Below are 24,912 nucleotides of genomic sequence, written 5' to 3'. Positions count from 1 at the left end.
ACTAAGCCAGTGTAACACCTGTGTGATATCACAAGACTAGCATATTTGTCAATCAAAGTTAGCATGCCAACTTTTTTCAGCTCTGCATAAACACGTTCATGAAGAATCTACTAGCAGACAAATGAGGTGTAACTTTAGCTATGAATAATTTCTGGTGTTTTATTTACTACCACAGTAGTGACTCTAGTCGTTTTTAGATCTATAATACTGTACTATAATATGATGCTTAGTGTTATATTTTGAGATCCATTAGCTTCTACTTGAGTTTCAGAAATCCTCTTCATCCTGCTTCTCATGATGTCAGAACTTGCTGATAAGCTGCAACTTTAGCTTTGCACTTTGAAAGTGATAGCTGGAAGATAAACTGCTTTGGGCTCAACAGATGCTTAATAAAAGCAGAATTTATGAGGAGCAAAATTGCAAGTTTTACTCTTTGTTTTAATCAAGTTCATCTTTAATGAAGTTCATATAAGTATTTGTTACATGGTGGGTTCATATAGCACCTTGCAAAAAGTCTTGATAAACTTCTCCATATTTTATCAACCACAAAGATTAAACATTTCATTGGAGTTTATGTGATAAAGTAACACAAAAAGTAGCATATAATTGGTTTCGATATTTCCTATGCACAAAAATTTGAAATGTAGCATGTTTTTGCCTGTCACCCCCCTTCACTCTGATACCACTAAATAATGAAAACCTCAAGAAATCAATCAGTAAACACAGGCCAGCTTTGTTTACTTTCATTTCAGTTCACTTTCATGTGAAGGCTTTGGATGTTTGTTAGAGAACATTAGAGAAGAAAGAAGTTTAAAGGACGAGTTTAAGGCAGAGTTAGGTAAATAATAATAATAATAATAATAATAATAATAATAATAATAATAATAATAATAGTTTTGAAAAATAATCTATTTGTTTAACTATGATACACCATAGCACGTTATGAGAAATTAATTTTAACTAGTGTTATGGTTCTATCTGGTGGTAATCATGATGTGATTCAAGCAGCAATCCAGGGATTTTTTAACTTGCATTTAAAAAATGCAAGTTATTTTGAGCTTTTAGGGCTTCACTGAAGGGATCTAGTAAACAAAAATGAAAGCATAAATCACCAAAAAAACAAAAATCAATGTGTTATTGCTCTCTCAATAACACATTGAGAGAAATTCACTAAATGTTTTATTGTTTTATTTACTATTATGTTTTCACACTTTTTTGTTTTATTAGTCATGTGAAAAATTATAAAGAAATTATTGGTAAAAGAAATTGCACAGACATTATTTGTGGTGACATCCAATTATGATCATAGGAGAAAAAAGAGATGTTTATGCATTAGCCACAAGCAACAAGAAAAAAACTGATTTCAGTTTTAATAGTAAAACTAAGGAATAATTTAAAAAATGATTCGAATATGTTTGTTAGTCCATTTTAAAAATTATATTAAGAACTTTGTATTTATAATTTAGAAACTTACTGAACTAACTTACAGTATGTGAGCCGCTTGTATGTTTGGTGATTGTTCTTCTTGTTCTGTAGGGGGCGCTCGCTCGCAAGCTGTACTGCGGATGTCCAAAAAACGGGAAGGATCGTCTTCTTCTCAGTATTATGAATGAAAAGACAGATTTTTAGATGTTTTATGTAAACGAATAATACCACTTATCGATCAGTGAGGGTCATATAACGAGCTGAGCTGAGCTCGTGTAAAACAGGTTCAGGATGTCGGCCAGTGCGGTGTACGTGTTGGACTTAAAAGGGAAGGTAAGGTGTAACCGAGCACTGTTGCTAAGCTAACTAGCCTAGCTAGCAGGCTACATTTTTCCGTTGACAGATTATAATGTGGCTCATAGCAGAGGGGACAGATGCCAGTGTGTGCCTCTTTTCTGACTTAATGTGTTTTAGTCCTAATTAAAAGGTCTAAATTTCTAAATTATGATTATGAAGTAATTCGGTTATGACGAAAAACTGTTTTAATTCTGTCTGACAATGAATCAGGTGACCAGCTGTTAGCCTCAGCGAGGATACGACACAGATGTTTCTTCTCTGTGTCCAGCGGTTCAGATGAAGCTTTAGGGACTAATGACAAATATGTATACATTAATTTTTCCACACATGCTCCGCTTTTTTTTTTAAAGTGATGTTGGACATCTGATATAGAGGACACGTTTAGTACTGGCGAAACCTTATGTTTTTTGCACAACAATGGCTAAATGAAAAATAAAGCTTACTTACAAGAAGAACATTCACCTCTGATAAAACATATTATGCATGAATATGCGTCGTAGGGTCAACATGTTGCTTTCACATTTTTTGAAAGAGGCTTCTGATTTAACCTGAAGCTACCTCACTAACTTAATTGTGCAGAGATGGAAAAAATTGGGCCAATATTAATATTGCTGTTATGGCCGATATGTACAGATCTTATTTATGTCTGTATATCCCTACACTTTGAACACCATTTAAAAAAAATAAAAAACAGCTCACAACTGATATTGTTTCTCTGCTTCAATTAAACACCCATCACTATTTGACCAACCTCCTCTTTTTTCTCTCATAAAACACAAATGTCAACAGGATGGAAATAAAACAAAAACATTGATTCATTAGAGAAGCACAGGTCAATAAGCTGAGATTTAAAATGTATCTGTTTTACTTTTGATTGAATCTGTTCAAAATCTGACAGGTCAGACCTGGAAGAAAACTAGAAATTGGTATCAGACAGGAAAAGTTTGATGATGCATCTTTGATGCATTTGTGTGTTGTGCAAAGATGGTTATAAGCCTCCTATTAGCAGCAACAAAAGAGCAGACTAAATATAGATGAAAATGTACCAAGCAAAGCTCAGTATGTAGATAATTTTATTCAATTCTCATCAGTGTGGTAGTCATAGACTGAATACTTCATCTGATGGTTTATTTCAGGTCCTGGTGTGCCGTAATTACCGAGGAGATGTGGACATGTCTGAGATCGAGCACTTCATGACCCTCCTGATGGACAAAGAGGAGGAGGGGACACTCTCTCCCATCCTGGCTCACGGAGGCGTCCGTTTCATGTGGATCAAACACAATAACCTTTACTGTATCCTAAAGAATAATTTACTGCTCTGTTTGTGTTCAAACCTTTAGATTTAAATATTTGATTTTGCACAAGGACATTGTTGACACTGATTGTGTTTCATGGGTTTTATCGAGTCTTTAACTCGCTTGTCGTCAGTGGTTGCCACATCCAAGAAAAATGCCAGCGTTTCTCTGGTTTTCTCCTTCTTGTACAAAATTATCCAGGTATGAGAAAAGCTCTGCTGGGTTTGGTGTATAGCAGCATTTTCATACAAATTTCAATATAAAGGTGAATGTTTTGCAGCGTTGTAAGGCTACGTCTCTGTTTTTCAGGTGTTTTCAGAGTATTTCAAAGAGTTGGAGGAAGAGAGCATTAGAGATAACTTTGTCATCATATATGAGCTGATGGATGAGCTGATGGACTTTGGTTATCCCCAGACCACTGACAGCAAGATTCTGCAAGAGTAAGGTTTAATTTCTTTGATTCCTCCTGAAGCAGGTAACTAGTGATTCACTGATTAAAAGTAGAGCTATTGCATTCAGTATGCAGATAAATCATTGCTCAAGATGCCTCCATAAAGATTTTTTTGTCCTCGTTATCCGTCTTTACACATTTGCTAATACTGAGTCCTGGTCTCATGATACATTTAAGTTAAATTCAGCAGCATTCAGCTTCTATGTACCACAAATCTGGAACAAACTTCTAGAAGATTGTAAAACAGCTGAAACACTGAGTGCCTTTAAATCTAGACTAAAAACTCACCTGTTTAGAGTTGCTTTTGTACCATAATAAATGAAACATTGGCCAATATTTTTATGTGTAATGATGGCACTTGGCAAAATATAATGTTTAAATTGTTAACTTTGTGTTTTAAGACGGTGTATTTTGTGTTTTTATGTGTGTCTTCACACTCCACAAATTTGCCTGGTTGAATTTTGCTAAAAAATAAAAACAAACAAACATTGAAAGGTGGAAGAGTTTTATTTTTAAGCAAACAAAAATGATCTGGACATCTTGATGGCTTCTAATGTTCTCTCTGTGGCGCAGTTGCAGGAGCTTCATGATGCTCTGAGAAGGATTTTAATCTAATTAAACAATAGATTCTGGCTTCAGGTTGTATAGGAGTATCAAATTATGGATGACTATATGGCGATGTTGCAGCAGGGATCTCTTTTCACTGAGGGACTTCCTCTATGCAGTGATGACTGGGTCTTTCAACAGGCCAGTGCTGCATTTCACAACGCTCATTTTGCAAAACGAAACCAAGCAGGTGCCTGTGTGTCGCTACATGTTCATCCAGGAGGAGAGAATGCTGGAAAGTCAGCAACTTGATACAATTCTCTGGGTGTCCTTAGATGGAAAACTTTGACTTGATGGATGTCCTTGACTTGAAATCTGTTTTATTGACTTAATTAATTCTCATGTTTTGTTTTTGTGTTGTGAATTGGAGGTAAATAAATGAATTAAATTGAAGTTCTTCCAGGAGAACGTCTCTCTTCTCGACCGTTTTACATCTTCTAATCTAAATAGATTTGTAAAACCTTTTAGGTTTTTGAATCAGTTTCTGAAAATGGATGTCCTTTATGATGCCATCTTCACAACAAAGGGAAAAGGTCTCAAAATCCTCCTGGAAGCACTTCCAGTCGCTTTGGTTACTCAATACAGAGGAGTCATTTCGGTTCTGTTTTGTTGTTTGTTTTACCTTTGTGTTTGAACAGCCGGAGTTTAATCCTGGTTATAAACTTGATTTGATTCAGTCTTCTTTTTGTAAATCAGTGCCACATATAACTCAAAATGTGTTTCTTTTAAATAGGTTAATTTGTTTGTGTTCTGTTTTTAAACAGTAAATACAGATGAGTAAGCAGATCTGTCCAAATCTGCAGATTGGCCTCTAGATGTCACTAAAATCACACTGATATCTTTACCTTCTTTCCGTTTCCTGTAATCTTCCTTGCAAAGCAAAGTTTACTGTCTCTGCATCATGATGAGTTAGCAAACCTTAGCTGACAGGTTTGTGAATGAAGCATATATGTAGTAAACTAACTCTTGATTTCCCACCTCTGTTCAGGCTGAGTACAGTAATAAGTCACACAGTCCTTCTTTAAAAGCCAGGGGAGTCTGTTCTCCTTTGACTTCTGGGAACACGGCAACACAGAAAGCTAATTTCCTTTTTCCAGTTTGTGTTGACATTGTGTTTTTTAACCTCTCAGATACATAACCCAAGAGGGACACAAGCTAGACACCGGCGCACCGCGACCCCCAGCTACTGTTACTAACGCTGTCTCCTGGAGGTCAGAGGGCATCAAGTACAGGAAGAATGAAGTCTTCCTGGACGTCATTGAGTCAGTGAACCTCCTGGTAGGAACTCCTTGTTTAAAAGGCCAGAGTTGCTTAAGGAACTCCTGTAACACTGATTGTGTATTTCCTCTTTGTGTGCGTCACAACACTGAATGTCAGCCAAGTTGATCTTGTGTTTTTATGATTTAATGAAGTGAGCAACACTTTCTATAATAATTTATTTTTCTTTCTGACTCATTAAAGTTTTAAATCTCCTTATTTTCAGGTTAGTGCCAATGGGAATGTTTTGCGTAGTGAGATTGTTGGTTCCATTAAGATGCGTGTTTTCCTGTCTGGGATGCCTGAACTGCGGCTGGGTCTGAACGATAAGGTTCTGTTTGAAAACACCGGACGTAAGTTCTTTACTGCAACATCTCAATAAATTAAAATCTCATCAAAATGTACATTTATGTCACTAATTCGGGTCTAAAAGACACTGAATCATATGTTTTAATCGTTTTATTTCTCTTTAACTTTGATGGTGATTTACAGCTAATGGAAAAACCAAAGTTCTGCTTCAATGCATGAGAAACACAAATAAACTTTTTGATTTCAACTTATCAAGATGCATCCATTCAAATTATACAAATCTGCTTTTAGTTAATCTCAGATGAGCATTTTTCTGGCCACTGTGAAGTACCATAAAAGTTTCAAAGTACAGTTCAACGTAGACATAATTGTTCTTGATCAATATTCTTTTGTCCAGGAGGGAAGAGTAAATCGGTAGAGCTGGAAGACGTCAAGTTTCACCAGTGTGTCCGTCTTTCTCGCTTTGAGAATGACCGCACCATCTCCTTCATTCCTCCAGATGGAGAGTTTGAGCTCATGTCTTACCGCTTGAACACTCATGTAAGTAAAGCCTCAAAAGTGTTTTTTTGTGAAATTTTACCAAGTCAAACAAGAAAGCATTATCTCCAAATTTTTCAGGATTTTTATCTGCTGAGCACTGGTCTGATTTTTATTTATTTTTGTAACACCGGGCGTTTTGATTGCAGGACATTTAGATATTTTATTTTGGACTTTTTCATTACACATGTAAAAGTGTCAGTAGGGACGATACTGAAACCATCATTGTGCTATAATTTACTGGAGGTATAGATGTTTTCTAGATATGCACATGAAGGCATATTGCAGAAGGTTTTCCTTCTGTTAAAAGTTTATTGTGTTGAGAATCTGTAGTGCAACTCCTCGGAAAAAATCACAGTACAGGAAACTCAGAGATTTCTTGAATGTCGCAATTCAAGGAATTTCTCGGAAAAAGAGATGACAAAAGCAAATTAAAACTCACCCCTACTTACCCTTCAGTTTGATTGCATGTGACTCAGACTTTTATGATGCAAAACGTGTTTCTTAAATATTAACTACTTAACATGGTGTTCTCTTTCTCTTTTTCTCACATGTTTGTTTGAATAATCTTCATTTCCCTGAATTCCCTGATTGTATCTGTCGATTCTATTGGAAGTGAAAAAAGTGGATTGTTGCGTCCCTGATTGGGAAAAACCTTTAAGACAACCGAGGCTGCATGCAATATTTCAGTATTATGGGCTTCTAGCTGTAATATTTGGTTAAAAAATGTAAAATTAACTTATGTTGAAATAAACTTTTTGGTGATGCTTTCATTTTCTAAAACTTAGGTATAATAAAGTCATTTTCATTTTGGGCTATCTCAAAAATCTGAATGTTCTTAAAGGGCCGGTTGTGCTAGAATGTATAGATAAAACCCATTAAAATTTGTTAAAATAGTTGTTTCAGCATTCAATAAGTGTTTCTTAAAATTAAATAATGTTTAACATCTTTTCACCTTTTTTTTTGCAATCAAAAAAAAATGTTTGTGGTGCTAATTTAGAAATATTTGTAAGGAATGTTTCTGATATTTGCACTAATGTGTGATGTTAAATGTGACTTTTTATTATTATTGTGGTATCGAACACGGACTATAACTTGATATCAAGTAAGGCTGAAGCAGCAGTCACTTAAACCCAATGTTTTTGACCATTTTTGAGAGCAATTTGCTGTAAAAATCAGTAAAAATGTGGGATTCTGTTGATTTTGTGTGAATTTTGCACATTTGTGAAAAACTGGAGGGATTTATTGATGTAATTTGGGGACCAGAGGGCCACATAAAAAGCAACTTGAGTTTGACACGTGTGCCGTAACAGTTAATTTCTGACTATTTTCTAGTGTAATTCATGGTGTAGTAATGGGAAACATCCACTAGATGGCGACCGTGACTCGCTATTTAAACTATCAGCCTTGAGAGAAGCTCTGAAACCATCTGTTTATAAATATTTAATCCTGATTACATCGTCTGGCAGGTGAAGCCCCTGATCTGGATCGAGTCTGTCATCGAGAAGCACTCTCACAGCCGGATTGAGTACATGATAAAGGTACGATGCTTTCTCAGCACATGGATTAACTGCTGTCATTCACACTGCTGCTGCACCCTGGTCTCGTGGTTCCTGTAAAAACACAAACAATAACAAGAAAAGGTTTGGTTGTAAAGGCCGGTCTAAAGTGTGTTCACGTGCATTGTGAGCTGTACTGACTCATGAATCTTATTGTAAAGAATGAAACATCTGACTGTGTAATTCTTATGTCAAGCTACATTTAAGACCCAGCTCAGGCAGCGCGTTGTTTTAAACTTGCCCTTCCTGTTCTTCCTCTCTCAGGCGAAGAGCCAGTTCAAGAGGCGCTCCACCGCCAACAACGTAGAGATTCACATTCCTGTGCCAACGGACGCTGACTCACCCAAGTTCAAGACCACAGTGGGCAGCGTGAAGTGGGTGCCCGAGAACAGCGAGATCGTCTGGTCAATCAAGTCTTTCCCTGTGAGCACAAAACGTGACTTAATAGTTTCACAGTGACGGTTTACAAACAACTAAAGGCTGTTTTCGTTAAATTCAGCTCCTAATCCAGCTTTTGTTATGTAATATCCTTGTTTTTTTTCATGCATTTATTTGTAGCTCTGCTGTTATTGACAACAAATATGTGTTAGTATTATTCAGTGAAAAGTAACATTAAAAATAATCCAGTTATAATCGCGCATCATTACGTTGTGCTAAAAAGCTTGTCACACCCTATGGCAGGGAGGAAAGGAGTACTTGATGCGGGCGCACTTCGGGTTGCCGAGCGTTGAGGCTGAGGACAAAGAGGGGAAACCACCAATCAGTGTCAAGTTTGAAATCCCGTACTTCACCACCTCAGGGATCCAGGTAGGCTTAGCACACATGTGACCCCTGTCGAGCAGTAATCCCACAAACATTTCTTTTAAACCTGAGCAGAAAAGTTTAAAACATTCTCTAAATCTGTTCAGTCAACCGTACAGAGTTTATTGTTCATGTTGTTGCTGGTTCAAACATAGTGCTGATCCGGTAGCGTCATTCTAGTTTTAGACCAGAGGGGGCAGTGCAGGAGCACTTTTAAGCCGTCTCTGTGCTAAAGTAAACTTGTAGAGAAGTCAAGTGCTCATCAACTTGAACTTGGCCCTCTGGTTTGATTATAATGACAGCACTATAAACCGTCATTTCTACAACCAGGTTGGTAGATTAATAGGATTTTGATTGTAATTTCCATGCAACAGCGAGAAGTTAATGTTTATATTTCAGGTTTCCCCTCATGCTGACCACAGACTGACACACGTGTTGCGTTTACTGTATGATTACAGTTGTCCTGTGATTATACGTGTGGCACCACAACACCAAATTACGCTTTCCCATGTCCTGGTCAGGGGAGGAAACGATACTTGGCGTCATTTGAGAATATTATATCGTATGTGAACCTCTGGATAATTACATTCCCAGTTTTATGTTTGTCGGATGTATTTCTTTTAGTCTGGAATGCTTCGTGCCTTATCACAGGCTTTAAAACTTTTTATTATTGTTGTTTAAAACTGTTCTCCCAGTCTAGTAAATCACATAATTTCATACATGAACAGAATAAAAAGCTAAAAATCCTAATTTATAAATTGGAACAATTTCCTGAATTCTGTAAAAAGCAGTAAAATAAGTAGCAGTAGCATAATCTATACTGAAATCTGACAATACAACAAACACAAAATCACATTATTAAGATATTGTATAACTTTATTAATCCCCCTTGGAGAAAATGATAGTTGAAATAACAAAATAAATACATTTAAACATTTTTTACTAGCTCCACACCTGTTACAACCTCTTACAGCTAGTTTTCTTCACGTTGATCAGCTTAACAAGAAACTTTTACTTAATAATGTTCGACTTCCTGCTTCCCTGATGTTTTAGCAAGAGATGGCAGCTCTTCAAAATAGGAAGGACAACAGTAGATACCATTAGCCTGAAGCTGATTTGTGTTACTCTTTAAAACTTATCTAAACGTACCCACATCTACAGTCAGAGCAGTAACTAATGTAAAATAAACTCTGTAAATGTGACAATAAAGCTTAGACAAAGGCTTAAGTTTATCTCGCCAACTCACACAGCATAGAGGATCGATACAGTCAGTAATATTACAAAAATGCACTTTGTCTGCTGGTAAATGTTTAATCCTGTTTGTTATAAGCAGATATGAATGAACTGAAAGCACTCTGACACCAGATCAGCTGCTTGTATGTCAGTAACCAACCAACTCTGGTTATTTTGGTTTGAGGGCTAGTGCTCCAGTAACAAAGCAAGCATTCACATTATATGTAAACATTCAGTTTCTAAACTCGCCTCAATAACAAGCTACATATTTTTGGCAATGAGTTCTAGAATAAACCTGCAGTTAATACCTCGAGGCTGATGTCGGACCTTCATCGTGCTCACAGAGTTGCGTTTATGTCCCAACTTTAAGTGCTGTTTTCTGTATGAATCATTAAACGAGCCAAAAGGTCACATTTTCCAGCTTCCCCACATTTCCCATCTTCCTCAGTAAAATGTTATTAAGTTGCTCGGTTATTATGCAGCCCACTCGGAAACAAGACGCTCAATCCAAAGATAATTGATATGCATGATAAGTTGTAATGTGAATTATTGTGATTTTTTTTATAGTTAGCTGAATGAGCTGCAATGATCTACCGATAATTCTCTATTCGTCTTGTAAATACTTGCATGAACAGACTGACCGTAAAGGCAGGTTTTCACTTGTTTCGCCTTAATTCTGCAGTAAATGAACTAAATCCTTTCCAGTCTTTATTAATTTAAAAATAATGCAGAAGACAATAAGATGCTTACGTTGTAAAAGCAAATCGTTTTTCTCAATTTGATCCAAAAAGCCTAAGAATCCAAAGTCATACATTGCAATGGCCAGTGCAATTTCTGCTCTGATGAACTTCTGACTTGCTCATCTGAACTGTTGTGGTGGATCCTCTTTTGTGGTTTTCTACAAACCTTGATGACTTGTATTCAAACACATGAGGGTTTCCTGTTCGCTTCAATCTGGACACACCCTACTAGTGTTATTGCCGCAGCTTTGAGAACAAGGCACCCTTTAACTGTAAGTTGGTTTGAATTTTCTCAGATCAACAGTTTTTTTTTTTTCCAGTGTTTACTACATGAGCGTCTTCCTGACCTTAAAGTTACCCGAAGAAACAAACAAAGGGTGGAAAAAGTCATACATTTTCCACTCTCATCGACAGGTAGAAAATTGGTTTGGCTATGAAATTATTTTTTTTAACAGATGGAAAATAAAAAGACCATCTTGCTTCTGCAAACTATCGAACTTCCTGAAAGGAAGCCACCTGTAAAGGTCGGTTTGTGTATGCCACACAACACCCAAACGATTTTTTCTAACGTGTTTCAACCACTAACTCCCCCTCTTTTTTTTGTTTCAAATACCCCTAGAACTTTTTAACATTTTCTCACAGTACAACCACAAACTTCAGTGCATTTTAATGCAGTTTAATGTGATAAACACAAATTCCAGAATATTGCATCTTTTGTGGTGGCAGCATTTGAAGTAGCTATTCTATATTAGTTATTTTTGACACATGCATTCTATATTAGTTCCATTTATTTTGCTGATTAGCATCTCAAATGCTCAAATCAAGGTTTCTCCCAGAAAACTTGCTATGCCCGGTGGCTGGAGCGCTCGGGCAGTCATTCATCCAGCGGTCCGTAATGTTTTGAGTTAAAAAATGTTTAAAGTTGACAGGAAACTTGAAAATGTCCTTTGGATTGGAAGATTAATATCTAAACACCAACTACAAAGTCTTAAAAAATGCAAACATTTTTAAAAAATTGAATAAATAAGCAACGCTTAGCCTGGTGGGGGCACAAGTAAAGCCTGGTGGCCCGCCAGGCTTATAAAACACTGAGGGAAACCCTGCTCAAATAATACCTGAACTATGACCCCAAAAAGACTTCATGGATGAAGAGCATGTTCAAATAGTCTCTTCAGACCCCAGACTAAAAAAGTATTTCTAACTACATGGCCAGACAGAGACTTAAAAGAGGACCAGCAAAAGCAAATGGGGTGGATTAGCACACCTTGCCAACAACTGATAATGTCATCCAGGACATGTTAGTGTAGAATATTGTCTCTGCTGCTTGGATATTTAACTGTTAGCATGTCACAGCAGTCAAACTGTCAAACAGACGGTCTTCAGTCAGAGGTCTCTTTAGATCCACTGCAAGACAACAACTTTTCAAAGATGTATTAATGACAGGAGTTGTGAAAGTATTGCTTTTTTATTACTAAATTGAATTGAAATTAGTGCTTAATTAAGAAGGCAAATAAAAAATAATAAATGTTTTTCAAAAACACGATCGAACATTTGTATTGAGTCCCTCTTTTCTAAATAGGAGCTCTATTCTTTTCACACCCAGAGACTGAAATTTTTGCACATTCTCTGCAGCACAGCTCAAGCTGAATCTGATTTGATCAAGAATTTTAAGGTCTAAACTTTGAGAGGGCCATTCTAACACAAACATGCATGGATGTAAACCACTTAGCTACGTGTTTGCATGATATGTCTTATTTAACAATAGAGAAAAAAATCAATTAAAATTGGATTTGGTGTGAAAAAATAAGAGATATTATTTTGAAACCGTATCGTCCAGCTCCTAAAAGAGCTATATCCTTTTCTTTTCACTTCAGTCATAACATAAACTAATAAAACACATCAAAGGTTGTGATTGAATCATAATATGTGAACAGTGTCGAGAAGTATGATTTCCTAAATGATCTGAGAGTTTTCCTGTTGAATTTGTTAGTTGACGTAAGAGATGTAAATAAGCAGCTTTATCCTTCACAGTCCCACTGCGGCTCTGCTTTTTGCCACCAAAATCAATTTTTTTTTCCCATGCCAGAACCGATGGCTCATCATCCATTTTCAAAAACAACCTACCAAGATCCCTGTTCCCATCAGACTCCTGTGTGAAGCGTGCAACCTTCTCCTTATTACAGGGCAACTGCAGACTGGGTCGCAGGCTCTAATGCAGCCAAGTGACACCACTCTCTACGTGTGAGAAGAGGCCATGAAGTTTAATTAGACGCATGTAAATATCAAAGCATGAGAAAGTTTCTCTTAACTCCACCACTAAGTGTAGGGGAGCACACATGTGAAGCATGTATGATGCAAGCAGCTCCACCTTATACGTTTAACTGGAAAACCATGTAACCCCACACGTTGGTCTGGTGGAAATAAGAGCGTGTTTTTGAATGTAGGTGAGAGAACTCAAACAAGTTGGCAGATGTGTTTTTTTTTCCTTCTCTCTTTCCTCTCTGGCCATGCCATCTACAAGCAGCCTGATAAATCCAGACCACACATGCAGTCTGTACTTACCAAACGATATACTGCAAACATCCTCCTGTTCCCTTCTCATCTTACGAAGCCATAATGATATTTTACGGAGGTTTTGCTGACTGCGTGCCCACGGCCAGGCCGGGACGAGCGTTTGGCTGCGGGATGCGAGGAAGAACTGCTGCGCCGGCAGACTCGGCAATCCCGCGTCTGCGTGTTTTGTCGTCATGTCTTCGGTGACCACGGCGCTCGCTCTGACCTCACAGAGCAGAGGAAGGTAATGACAAGGCGGCCGGTGCCGTGGCCTTCTCAGGGCTCTGATTCACAAATTCCTGTGCCATCTGTCCCAGTTTCAGCTGGGAACAGCCAAGACGACGAGGAGGTTATCGCATCAGATTGCAACTTTCTATTTTCTTTTATTTTTTTTCTCCTGCTGAATGTTAAGTGTGAGAACATTTTGTCAGCAGGAGCTCATTGAAGCATGAAAGATAGCCTGGGCATGGGCATTGTAGGCCTGCTTTGCATAAACACACACAAAAATCATTAAAGCGTTTCATTGAGTCAACTAAAGCAATACTTCACTAAAACTACAGAATCTTTAAATTTCCTTTACGGTTTTATTTCCCCATCTGATGGGGAAAAAACGTTCTGCAATCCAGTTTGATAGCGCTAAGACTGCACGGGTATTTTTAGCATTTATTCTCGACATTCAGCTCTGTGGTAACACCAGGCAGCTGAAATATCGGTTATCTTGTGAAAGTTGTAGCTTATTTGTGCTGATGTGCATTTTTTTTCCTCACAGGCATCACACAAAAAACTACAGTTATGTAAATTGACATAGTGTGTCCCTTGAAAGCTGCTTCCTTCTTTTTGTGACTCACACTGCTTCTTCCTCATCAACAACACGACTTCTACTACAGCCTGCTGCTCGGCACAAGCTTAGAGGTGCAGACAGCATTTGATGTGAGACACTTACAGCTTAAGGTGGAATAATCTCAGATCAACATCAGTTTGATTCAACCAGTGGGAATTTAAGAAATGTTTGGAAGTACCCTTCTTGTCATTTTATACCACAACATTCAATGTGTTTCATTGGGATTTTATATGCAAAATAGTGCATGATTGCAAATTGAAAAGAAAATTAAATATGAATTTCTCAAATTCTGAAAAGTGTGGTATGTTATTTGTTCACCTCTCTTTACTGTGATTCTCCTAAATGAGATCCAGTAATCAAATTATGGTTCATTTCTGATGTGGATCACAAAATGGAAACTCTGGTTCACCTAAAAACTCCAATGAAATCTGGTGTGGTTTGAATTCAGATGTGAGCGCTAAGCGGACCAGAGAACGCTCCAAAAGCAGAAAGCTGACTACAGCGGCGGGCATTCTGGGTAAAAGCAACCAAAACAAATGAGAGTCTACTGCTAGCAGGTGGAAAGACTAGTGGTCTTTTACCAAAAAGAAGAGAGAAATTATATAATCACTAACTTCTCTATTTTTGCTAACATTTTGCAAAAGTGTGTGAGTGCAGGAGGTTTTGGTGTCGTTTACGTCAGTGGTTCCTGGTGTAGCACCACCACAGGCAAGGAGCACCACCACAGGCAACCCTTTGACCAAACCCTTTGGTCAAACGAACCAAAGGATTTGGTTCGTTTGACACAGTGCAGTGTGAAAGCAAACCGCACCAGCTGAAAATGTAAGAAATGTTGCAAGTTTAGTCCCCTATAAAACTGAATCTACCGGACTATCAGGTGTTGAAACACCCAAAGATGTAACTTCAGTAGTAAAGAGAATCCATCTGTGTGTAATTTATTCCCACCATTAATTAATGTATTGGTTATTTAAATTAGTTATCTATTTTTGGTTGATAAAATAGACAACTGTTTTAAATATTTAAAATATCTTCCAGTTCCAGTTTTAAAATTTGTTGGCCTTTGAGAGGGCAAACTTGCAGAAACATTGCATTAACAATACATTGCCAGGAAATGATCTCAAAACAACAATACTATCATTTATGGGACAGTTTATCATCCAACAAAATATGTTATCATGACAGGCCCATTGCTGGATGCTGAATTCATATGCAGGCCACGCTTTTCCTCTTTTTGCTTATAACGAAAATAGGGAAGCTTTCTTATTCTTTTCATTTTGCTGTCTGTTGTTGGCCTAACATATTTTGTTCCAGTCAAGTCAAAGTGCATCATAGATAGATGATAAAATAATAAATAAAATTTTATTTGATTTAAAACATAAAAAAAAAAATGGCAGTAAAATACAGAGAAAATGATAAGACGAATAAAAACCAAGACACACTCAATTTCAGTTGCAGCAATTTCTCCAAAATTATTGCACTACATTGAGTCTTGGAGCACAGCAGGTAGAAAAACTTCCCCAGACATTAATGTTGATGTCAAATCTAACAGGCGTTGTCTAAAAAATGTAGATATAGGTTAGTTTGGTTGATCAGTAACCAAACCAGGAGATCAGCAGCTCTGACTTAAACAAAAAACAAGTTATATGTGTCTGAAATGTTGCTTTCAGCTGCTCTAGTTTGACTTTTTCTTCAGATATATATTTTTTTCTCTCTGTGGTCCTGCAGGTGCGTTACCTGAAGATCATAGAGAAGAGCGGCTACCAGGCGCTGCCGTGGGTGCGCTATATCACCCAGAACGGAGGTAGGTCACGGGTTTATCTACAACTGTGCAAAGTGCCCATATGTGCAGGTATTAGGCAACTGTTGCCCAATGCTGTGCAATGTGGTGGGAACCAACCTTGCAGAGAAGCAGTTCTATGAAAAGGGGATACAGAATAGAACATGAGGCAATGTGGCAACGCCCTGCCAAATGTGAGAAAGTGAGCTTTATTTTCTCGAGCTTCCCCCTGCTCATCATCGTGAGATTACCAGAGTTGCACATGTTGGGCTTGTGGCTAATATTGCCACTAATTGCCAAACATCCTCCTCTCATTTCCTTCGTATTTCATCCAATCCGGGGTGGAAAGCATCAGCTGCTGATTTTCTCTCGGATTCCCTACTTTTCATTTGCACATTTGATTAAGTCTCCTCAATTTCCTCCACAGATTACCAGCTCCGGACCCAATAGGCACGTGGGCAGGTGGAAGTCAAGACGGGGTGGAGTCAAGGCTCTAATGCGCTGAGGAAGGCAGGTGGCAGTCAGGAGATAAGAGGACTGTCAGTATTTACTTTAGTTGTATAGCTCTCAATTCGTTAAACCTCTATCCATTCACGATCAATGCAATTATTAGAAGGAGGCTTGGGTTAGGCAAGCTTCAGAAACGTGATTATGTTACGGTTGATTGGATCCGGAAATGATGGAGATCGAGGAAAGCAGGAAGAATGTTTACATCCACTTATATGCCGCAGAGCTACAATCTGTCGCAGTGGGTCAGACAGTTTAAAATGTTACAATTCCCATGTAAAGTTACTGTAATCACCTGCACAACGGCCACTCAGTTATAGTATGTGTTCTTTGTATGAAGCTGCTTTGTTCTGCCACAATTCCTTGTCATTTTGTTCATTATTTGTATATATTTGTTACATGTTAATGAACTCAGTGTTATTAGTTACATAACTGTAAATTTAAAGCAAAACATTTTGTATTATGACCTGCATGGGATGCCATAGATACATGCCAAAACATCGCCTTCACGTGTTTTATTTTTGTTCGTCCACTTTGACTCCACAGATTTATTTCAGCTTTGCAAAAGATCCTAAAAATGTTGAGTATATGCTGCACAGAACGCACCCTGGCACCTGCTTTCCTTTTCTCTGTCTGTAACCACGCTGTTTTCGGTCATTAAATGTATATTTAGAGAAAACTGTTCCATCATCTGCTCACGTCATTTCTTGTGTGACATCACTGCAGTGGATGATTTAATGGAGGGAAAAACTCTGTTTAGAAAAACAGAGAAGTGGGGGCACCATGGATGGTTTTTTTCCATCTCATCCAAGTGGAAAAAAACCACCCAACAGTACAACTTTTAATACTCAGAGCTGCGTAATATTGTTAGCAGGTAAGTGCGATTCCTCCGTAAATACACAGGAAAACTGGAAAGGATGTGAGTCAAGCTGCGGTCAACGGTTGGAGACGTGTTGGAGTGAGAAACGCAGGACGGATGAGCACAGACTAGTTATTGTTTTCAGTCGGAGAGCGTGAGGTCATTGCTTTAAGTTTGTCCTGCATGAGGATGCAGACGTTTTTAATACATATGAGTCAGAAGGAGCTGGTGCTGAAGATTGTGTGTCTGTCACAGAGATTTAACTATAATAAACTACATTAATCTTCATAAATTAGTATTATGATCTAAAAATCATAAAGCGTTTTCTAAATGCTTTAATGATATCTACCACATAAATGTATATTTTTATATATCAATCAGGATTACTCTTCAGGTAATTAACATGTTGAATATTAGAAAAATCAGTGTTACATTTATTATTAATCTGATATCCATTTCTTAACAAAAACTAAAGATATTAGGCAAACTACCAAAGTTTTAAAAGAATTAATGTTTAAATTGTCATCTAACCCTGGGTTGTTGTAATATTTCTATTATATGTATGAAACTAGAAATCATTTCAGATTACATGGGAAAAAAGTTATTTTGGAAACAAACTGGAATTTTGAGTGACATTCAACACCAGGAAAATCAAACAGTTGTTCTCTAGGAAGACTCTTACATGGGAAACAAGGGGTGTTGACTTCAAAATAAAAGCACAAATTTGTGGAAAGGATTAACAGATGCGTTACATTTTAGAGGGATTTCATACCTGATAGTCTGGTGGTCTCGGTCCATCTGGAGACAAAAAGTTGCAACATTTGTTACATTTTCAGCTGGTGTTGTTCGCTTTCACACTGCACTGTGAAAAACCTGTTCCCCTCCTCGCCTGTGGTGGCGCTACACCAAGAACCATTGAAGCAAGCGACACGAGCGCAACTTCCTTCTTCGCATAATGTAAACAAAAATAGAGTAGCATCGGATTATTGCGGTTGTAGGATTTTGTCTTAGGCAAAACACCATGATCCATTTCTCCTGTTAGCGCTGGACTCACGTTTGTTTTGGTTGTATATACCCAGAATGCCCTGCGCTATTGTTAACTTGCTGTTTTCGCGGCGTGCACACGTGCATTCAAACCAATCCAGGGTTCATTTCACCCGAGCAGAGACTAGATTTGAAGACAGGATTGCGGATACCTAACAGAGGATAGATTCACATGTTGCTCTGCCATCCCCAGTCTTTCTCGTAAAAAAAACTCTTTCATTCTCATGCAATCATAGCAGAAGTGAAAGATATGATCTTGGTAAGATGACTATCAAATCAGAATGTTTTATTTATCTTTCAGGGTTTTTGTTTTTTTTAACTCTCACGTAGCTGGTTTGCCAAGTCTGGAAGCAAACTTTCTAAAGCAATAACTTTCATTGTTCTAGAAATCAAGATAAAGGTTCACTTGAAAACATCAAAAATATGCACGGTGCGTAGGATGTCTTGTTATCTAAAACTGTAATTATCTGTTCCTGTTGGAAGTCACAAGACTTTAGCGTAACATTGTAGCCATGGTTGGGTATGAAAAGACAAGTTTCTTCCCAATGTTCTTCCTGTAAGTGAGGAAAAAGTAGAAACCCCTTTTCAGCCAGCTGGTTGACAGTTCACAGCAACCGGTGTTGCCTTATACAGAAAACTTTGGCAAACAATTCAATATGTTGGAATGTGTTTGTGGCTTTTATAATAAGGATATAACATGAAATACTGCAGATCTGAAGCAGGACGTTAGTCATATTTTGGCAAACAATTGACTGAAGATCCAATATGGAAGACGTTTTCTCCAATTCGAGGTTTTTTTTGTGTTTATGTCTGGTTCACAGCCTTAATCTTCACATCTGCCCCTGTGTGGGTGTCATGTTTTTTTTTTCTCTGCCTGGGAGCGCTGATGTGAATGACAGGTATGAGGCTGGTTAACAACTCCTACTCAGACTAGATTAGGTTTATCTCGTCTGAATCAGGCTTTCAAACGGTCTCTGGGAAAGACAACTCGAGGAAAACCTCGTAGAAAATACTTACCTGGCACGACTGGATGCCAACTTACATAATCATTTAAGCATCTCTAACCGGTGGTCAACGTGTGCTCCTTCCCACTAACTGAGGAGCGCTTCTGTGAAACTTGGCAGAGGATGTGACTACATACCATTTGGCGCAGGATGAGAAGGACACATTCACAGAGAAAATTCAACCTGCGGAAACCTGACATAACTCGTGTTTCAGGATTTCTAACAGACACGTTGGTCGCAGATAAACACAAATGTATGCTTAAATAAAAAAAAAAACACATACCTTCTTTGAGTTAAGTCAAAGCGTTATTACAACATTTTGCTTTTTTATTTCAAAATGTGCTGAGCATAATGTTTTTGTAACCTCTATTTGTGTCTCTACTGCTTCTACAAACAGTCCAACACCCAGCCGTTTTTTAAAGCTTTATACTGTTAATGCTTAAAAAAACATTAGCTTGGCAGCAAGTTAATGTTTTTTTAGTGTATGGAAAATGAGCCACTTCAAAAACCTCCCGATTGTTGAGTCACACTGAGTCGGATGGGCACTGCTACGTTATCTAGCAACCCCAACTGAGCGCAGCCGTTATCTAGCAACTCAAGCAGCATTCCAGCACATTTGGTCCGATGGTACAATGGCTGCTGGAAAAGACGAGTGTTTTGTTGTCAACTTACCATTTAGAAACCACTTGCAGCATTTGTGCTGGTTGTGCAGGAGGCTCCACTTCTGCTTATCAAAGATGTAGGGTTGTATAATTGCGCTGTTACGACTGGCTCAAGGTCATAACAATAACGAGAGACCATGCAGGGATTAAAGTGCATAAAAAGGAATGTTTATTAACACAAACAACAATGGATTGAGGATGTCAGTATCAGTGGTGTAATGCAAATGTTTGGATGTGATGTAGGAGTGCATATGGAGTTGTTGAAGTGCAAAAACAAAGACAAACTCAAATGTGCAAAAGGAGGGGAGCTGAGGCCTGGCAACAAAACACCGCAAGCATCAAGGCAGAGTGGACCCCGATGGCGACCCAGAAGGTGGAGACAGCCAGGTTTAAATGCTCTGTGCTCCAAATGAATAAAATCAGCAGCACCTGTAAAGGGGAGGAGCATAAAGACAGACAACAAGACACCTGCAACCCAGCCCATAAGGCCCAGGGCCGTAACATGCGCTTCTGTTTCCAGTTATCTCAACATTTACACTCACATGTGAATGTAAACATTATGTGGGGATGTATGAAGGGCAAATTTGTATCATTCTTGAATTAACTTCAAGGTTAACTGACTACTTTAGCTATTTACTTAAAATATTGCATGTTTAATTTCTTGTATATAAATAAATTAATTGTGGGTAATTATTTTGATTTGTACAATTAATTATACCTGTCAAAACGAATACAATTGTTTTGATTGGTACTTTTGATTGACTATTTTGGCCCAAGTAGCAAAAACTTTGGACAGCACTGGTATACGGGATCAATAACAGGGATGCCAATAATAATCACAATTATTATTTATTAACATGGAGCTATTCCCTTATTAAATAAATGATATGTAGAACTTACATTAAGGCTTTTCATGGAGTACCAATCGAGGGAAAGTAGCTGTTCAACTGTAAAATGTATTTCCAGCCATGACTTGCTGATAAATACAGTAAATGAACTTTGTCCTGCTTACAGTATAACTGCACAGTCAGATGAGCAACATAAACGCTTCACTGTTTCCCCCTTTACTAACTATTATTCGGTTGTCATGCCAACGCAGCACTATTGACACATATTTTATAGCGAATTCCTCGCAATGGAAAATAACTATGGTTACTCAACAGCCAAGGAACAACAGATAGACGTCTGACAGCGTGGCAGTGTCGACTTCAAACACAGGTGTGCCACGAGGAACCCCGTCGTTTATCCACAACCGGAAACCCGTCTCCTAGCAACCGGAGGGAATCCTCTCGTGTCATATCAGGACTCTGATCTGTGCGTGACGTCAAAACCAGGTCGTTCCTCTCTCTGGCATGCAAAGTGTCCCTGTAATCCTTGTGTGAAACGTCGATCCCTCCGCTTGTGAAACACAAAGACAAGCCGGTGAGTCACTTTGAGAAAGGATCTGCAGTAAAGGTATTTCACTGAAGGTGATGGTCGGGGAGCGTCCACCCACGTAAACCTGAAATAGTTGCTACACTGGTTGGAAAGCCTCAGCACTGCAGCTCGGTGTGTGGTCCAGCCAGCAGGCCTCCAGTACAGGAAAATTTCCATCCTCCTGTGTAGACTTTAGAACAATATTAGTCTAAAGAGCATATAGCTGAGCGTTTCAGTCTTTGAAAGCCCGAAACACAAATCACCCGGCGCACTACGTGACACCGAGTCTGGTGGTTGCGCTCACATTAGGTCAGTTACTCACGCTGTCACTGGGTCAAAGTGCACAGCAGGGTAAGCATTTTGGCACCACGGCTGTATTTACTTCCTTCTGCAGACCTTATTTAACAAGTGTTTTCGGTGCGTCCTTCGCCTTGGAAACTGACTCATCATCTCTGGAGTCCAAAGTCTGAAAGATCAGCAAACTACAGCCGAGCACGTACCAACCCTTCTCATTTCGCAGTCCCACACCGTGTTATTACGGAGGAGTAATGATTACCGAGCTGCGAGTGTGACCCCCCAAGAGCCTCCATCATATATCAGAGGGGTCAGCGGGGAAATTAAAGGGATATAAAAGAAAAAGCTTTCACATGTCTTTTATTTTGCTCTCTTTAAAACGCTGCTTTTTGTCTCCTCGGCCATCAAGACAGGAGAAGAAACACACAGTGCTCTGTCATATCCAGTCCCGATAAAATGCTTTTACAGCATCCTCCACAATTACCGAGATGTGACAAAAAAGAAAAGAAAATCAAAATAAATAGATCTTTTACTAACACTACATAATCTCACGTTAAAAAAATAGAAAAATCCTTCCTTTAATTATTCATGGGAAAAAAAAAAATTAAGAGATATTTTCATTACACAATCACTGGCGCCATGAATATTGGCACTGCAGTGACTCCTGTTAAACAAATGTGCCTGAAACTTAAGAAAATACTTTCAGTTGATCAGCGTGTCAGGTAACTTTAATTAGTAATCCATCACTCTCTGTTTCCTTCCAGCATATTTACAGTGTCAAATAAAGGCCAATTTCTCTCAGAGGAGAGAGGACCAGTCAAAGATTTCTTTATTTATGTGTTACCTTCCTAAAATAACGGGATAAGTTCATTTTGACAAGTGATTTTGGCAAAAAATAAAAAAAGACAACCTCTTTCTTTCCAAAAAAACTAAATCACTTCAAAAATGTGTAGGTAGTATTTAAGATATAGAATTTTATTGCAATATTTTGCAGTACTAAAGTGAAAAATTAGTGACAAAAACTACTAATTGCTTATTTTTTCGGTAAATATGGCTGTGACTGCATATCACTGCAAACACAAATATTGTCATTTACAACAGGCTTCTTCGGTGTGATTTATATCACTAAGCTGCACACAGTAAAACATTTTCAAATTTACTGATATTTATTGATGCTCTCATGGGACAAACATATTTCCAAACATACTTGTACGACTATTTTTAAAATTTACAATCAGAAACTGAAATGAATCAAATTCTTATCATGATAAAAAATAAATTCACGATGAATGATAAACAATACAAGTAAAAACACATTTTCTCTGTAAGACTTTTAACCCAGAGAGTGTATATCTGTCTTAATGTTGCACATATTTCTTGTTTTTGTGATTTTTTTCTCAGAGTTATTTTTGTGCAGCTAAGTTGTATTTAGAAATAAAGTTGTATGGTATAAATGCTGACCTGTAGATGTGTGATATCCATCCTTACTGTAACTACAGCAGACTGATAATAATTTCCCAGCTGTAATCCCACCGTTTAATTGAAAGAGGCGTCGATCAGCGGTGTTATAAAACCAAGTCCACTTGGCTCTCCTTAAATTCCTCATAACTCATGTCCGCAGCGAGGAGTTGTAACAGTACGACCTTGCTTTATTTCACCCTGCATGTGGAGAAAGGTTGAGTCCTGCTGTCACATTCATATTTCATCCTGCCGTGCTTTGTTGCTCTTATTAACCGCAGCTCCAGATATTTCTCACATGTTTAGAAACTGAAATCTTAGACCTCTAAATAAAAGTCTGACTTCATTACGCACTCTTTTTTTTTATTCCTGGTATTCCTGGGAAACTACTTGGAAGCTATTGAGTGAGTCAAGGGAATACCAGCAGTAACAACTTACTGTCATCTCAGCGTTTGTTTAGTCAGACGCTAAATGTGTCTTCCTTCAAATGCAGCGTTAAAGACAAGCGGTTTCTAAATGCGTTTAAACTCTACAGTCATATATTTGTCTTCCTGAAGGCTTCAGTGCCAGGACTTGTCCCACACACAGCTGAGGGATTATGTGAAAATAACACATCTATAATAATGGGACATCCAACCTTACTCGGGTATGAATAATGTTCTCACAACTGTCTTGTTATAGCACCGGAAACCTTGAAAAGTAAACAAAACCCTCCTAAACAAATATAGATGTGTCCGGTTTGAATGAAGAGGAAGCTGCGTCTTAGGAGAAACTTTTAAAAAAAGTAAAGAGATACCCTTCGTATAAATAGCACGGTGTGTAATTTATGTTTTATTACAGCGGAGAAAAGGCTTTCATTCTTTTCTGTCGCTGAATGAGACCATCAAAATAAATGTGGCTTGAGGCTGCGTGGTAATCGAGAGGCCTTTTCTTCTAGCACAATAGAGGTTAAAGCCTTTTGTCTGTCGTCTGAGAAATGCAGGACACCTGGCTCTCTCTCAGAGATTCAAAGACACGTGAGAACTTTCTGTCTCAACACATGAATAAATAACACTGCTGCATATTCTTTAGCCTTTTAGTTTTACTTCCTGACTGGTCAGGATGTCTTATAACTTTTAATTAGGAGTCCATGACTTCCTGTTTCCCTGGAGTAAAGTGATGACTCTAGAGCAGCACTATAACTTTTATTAAAACATTTTTGTTGAAGCTGTCACTATGTTGTAACAGTTTAATATGAGACAGATAAAATGCAAAAAATCCAGCTCCTCTGTTTTCCCAGAAACAACCAATGAGAGCCTGGAGGAGGGTCTTAGCGCTGTCAATCACCCTCCAACTGGTGCTGCTCATGCTAACTTCTCCCTCTCAGTTAGCATGGCCACCGATAACGGTGAATAAGTTGTTTGTCTGCCATTAGAACATTTAGCAGCGTTTAAATGAGGTTGATTGACAGTGCTTAGACTTTCCTCTTGGCTCTGATTTGTGATCTTTTCACAGATTTTAACAAACTGTCACAACATGGGGAGAGTTTTAATAAATATATATTTTTTTAAAAATTTCTTATAAAAGTTACATACTGTACTTCAGCTTTAAATTGACATCCATTTCTCTTAGGCCCTTTTAAAATGGGAAAACACGAGAATATGCCTCACATCTTAGGCAGATGTGTGGACAGGTGGCTGTGGTGTTTCCATTATATAAGAAACAACTAAAATTACAATAGAATAAGTTTGTTTACACAATAAATCATTAATCATGCTGCTCTATCATTCTCTTACTACATCCTGTCATCTCCTTTCTCTTTTCCAAAGAAGTAGTTGGAGGAGGTTGACATAGTAACATCTGGATGTTGATCATGTGACTCATATGATGCGAAAAAAAAAAATGCTTCCATGCAGTTTTGCAAAATATACAAATTTCAACACATCCG

The 24,912-nt window shown here is 38.0% G+C and overlaps 1 protein-coding gene across 1 annotated transcript; it reads left to right on the top strand.

The window, feature by feature from the left end:
- The first annotated feature begins 1,545 nt into the window (after positions 1–1,545).
- ap1m1 (adaptor related protein complex 1 subunit mu 1) lies at positions 1,546–16,938 on the top strand. The gene is made up of 12 exons (XM_028021306.1): positions 1,546–1,758; positions 2,919–3,075; positions 3,211–3,278; positions 3,387–3,517; positions 5,265–5,412; positions 5,618–5,744; positions 6,098–6,240; positions 7,707–7,778; positions 8,061–8,219; positions 8,478–8,603; positions 15,690–15,765; positions 16,169–16,938. Exons 1-12 carry the CDS (start codon positions 1,717–1,719, stop codon positions 16,189–16,191), a joined length of 1,272 nt encoding a protein of 423 aa, XP_027877107.1. The 5' UTR covers positions 1,546–1,716; the 3' UTR covers positions 16,192–16,938.
- Positions 16,939–24,912: the final 7,974 nt, after the last annotated feature.

This window comes from Xiphophorus couchianus, chromosome 6, assembly GCF_001444195.1.
Source record: "Xiphophorus couchianus chromosome 6, X_couchianus-1.0, whole genome shotgun sequence".
Lineage (NCBI taxonomy): Eukaryota > Metazoa > Chordata > Actinopteri > Cyprinodontiformes > Poeciliidae > Xiphophorus > Xiphophorus couchianus.
The sequence above is the reverse complement of the archived record's forward strand: the minus strand, read 5'-3'. Positions and strand labels throughout refer to the sequence as shown.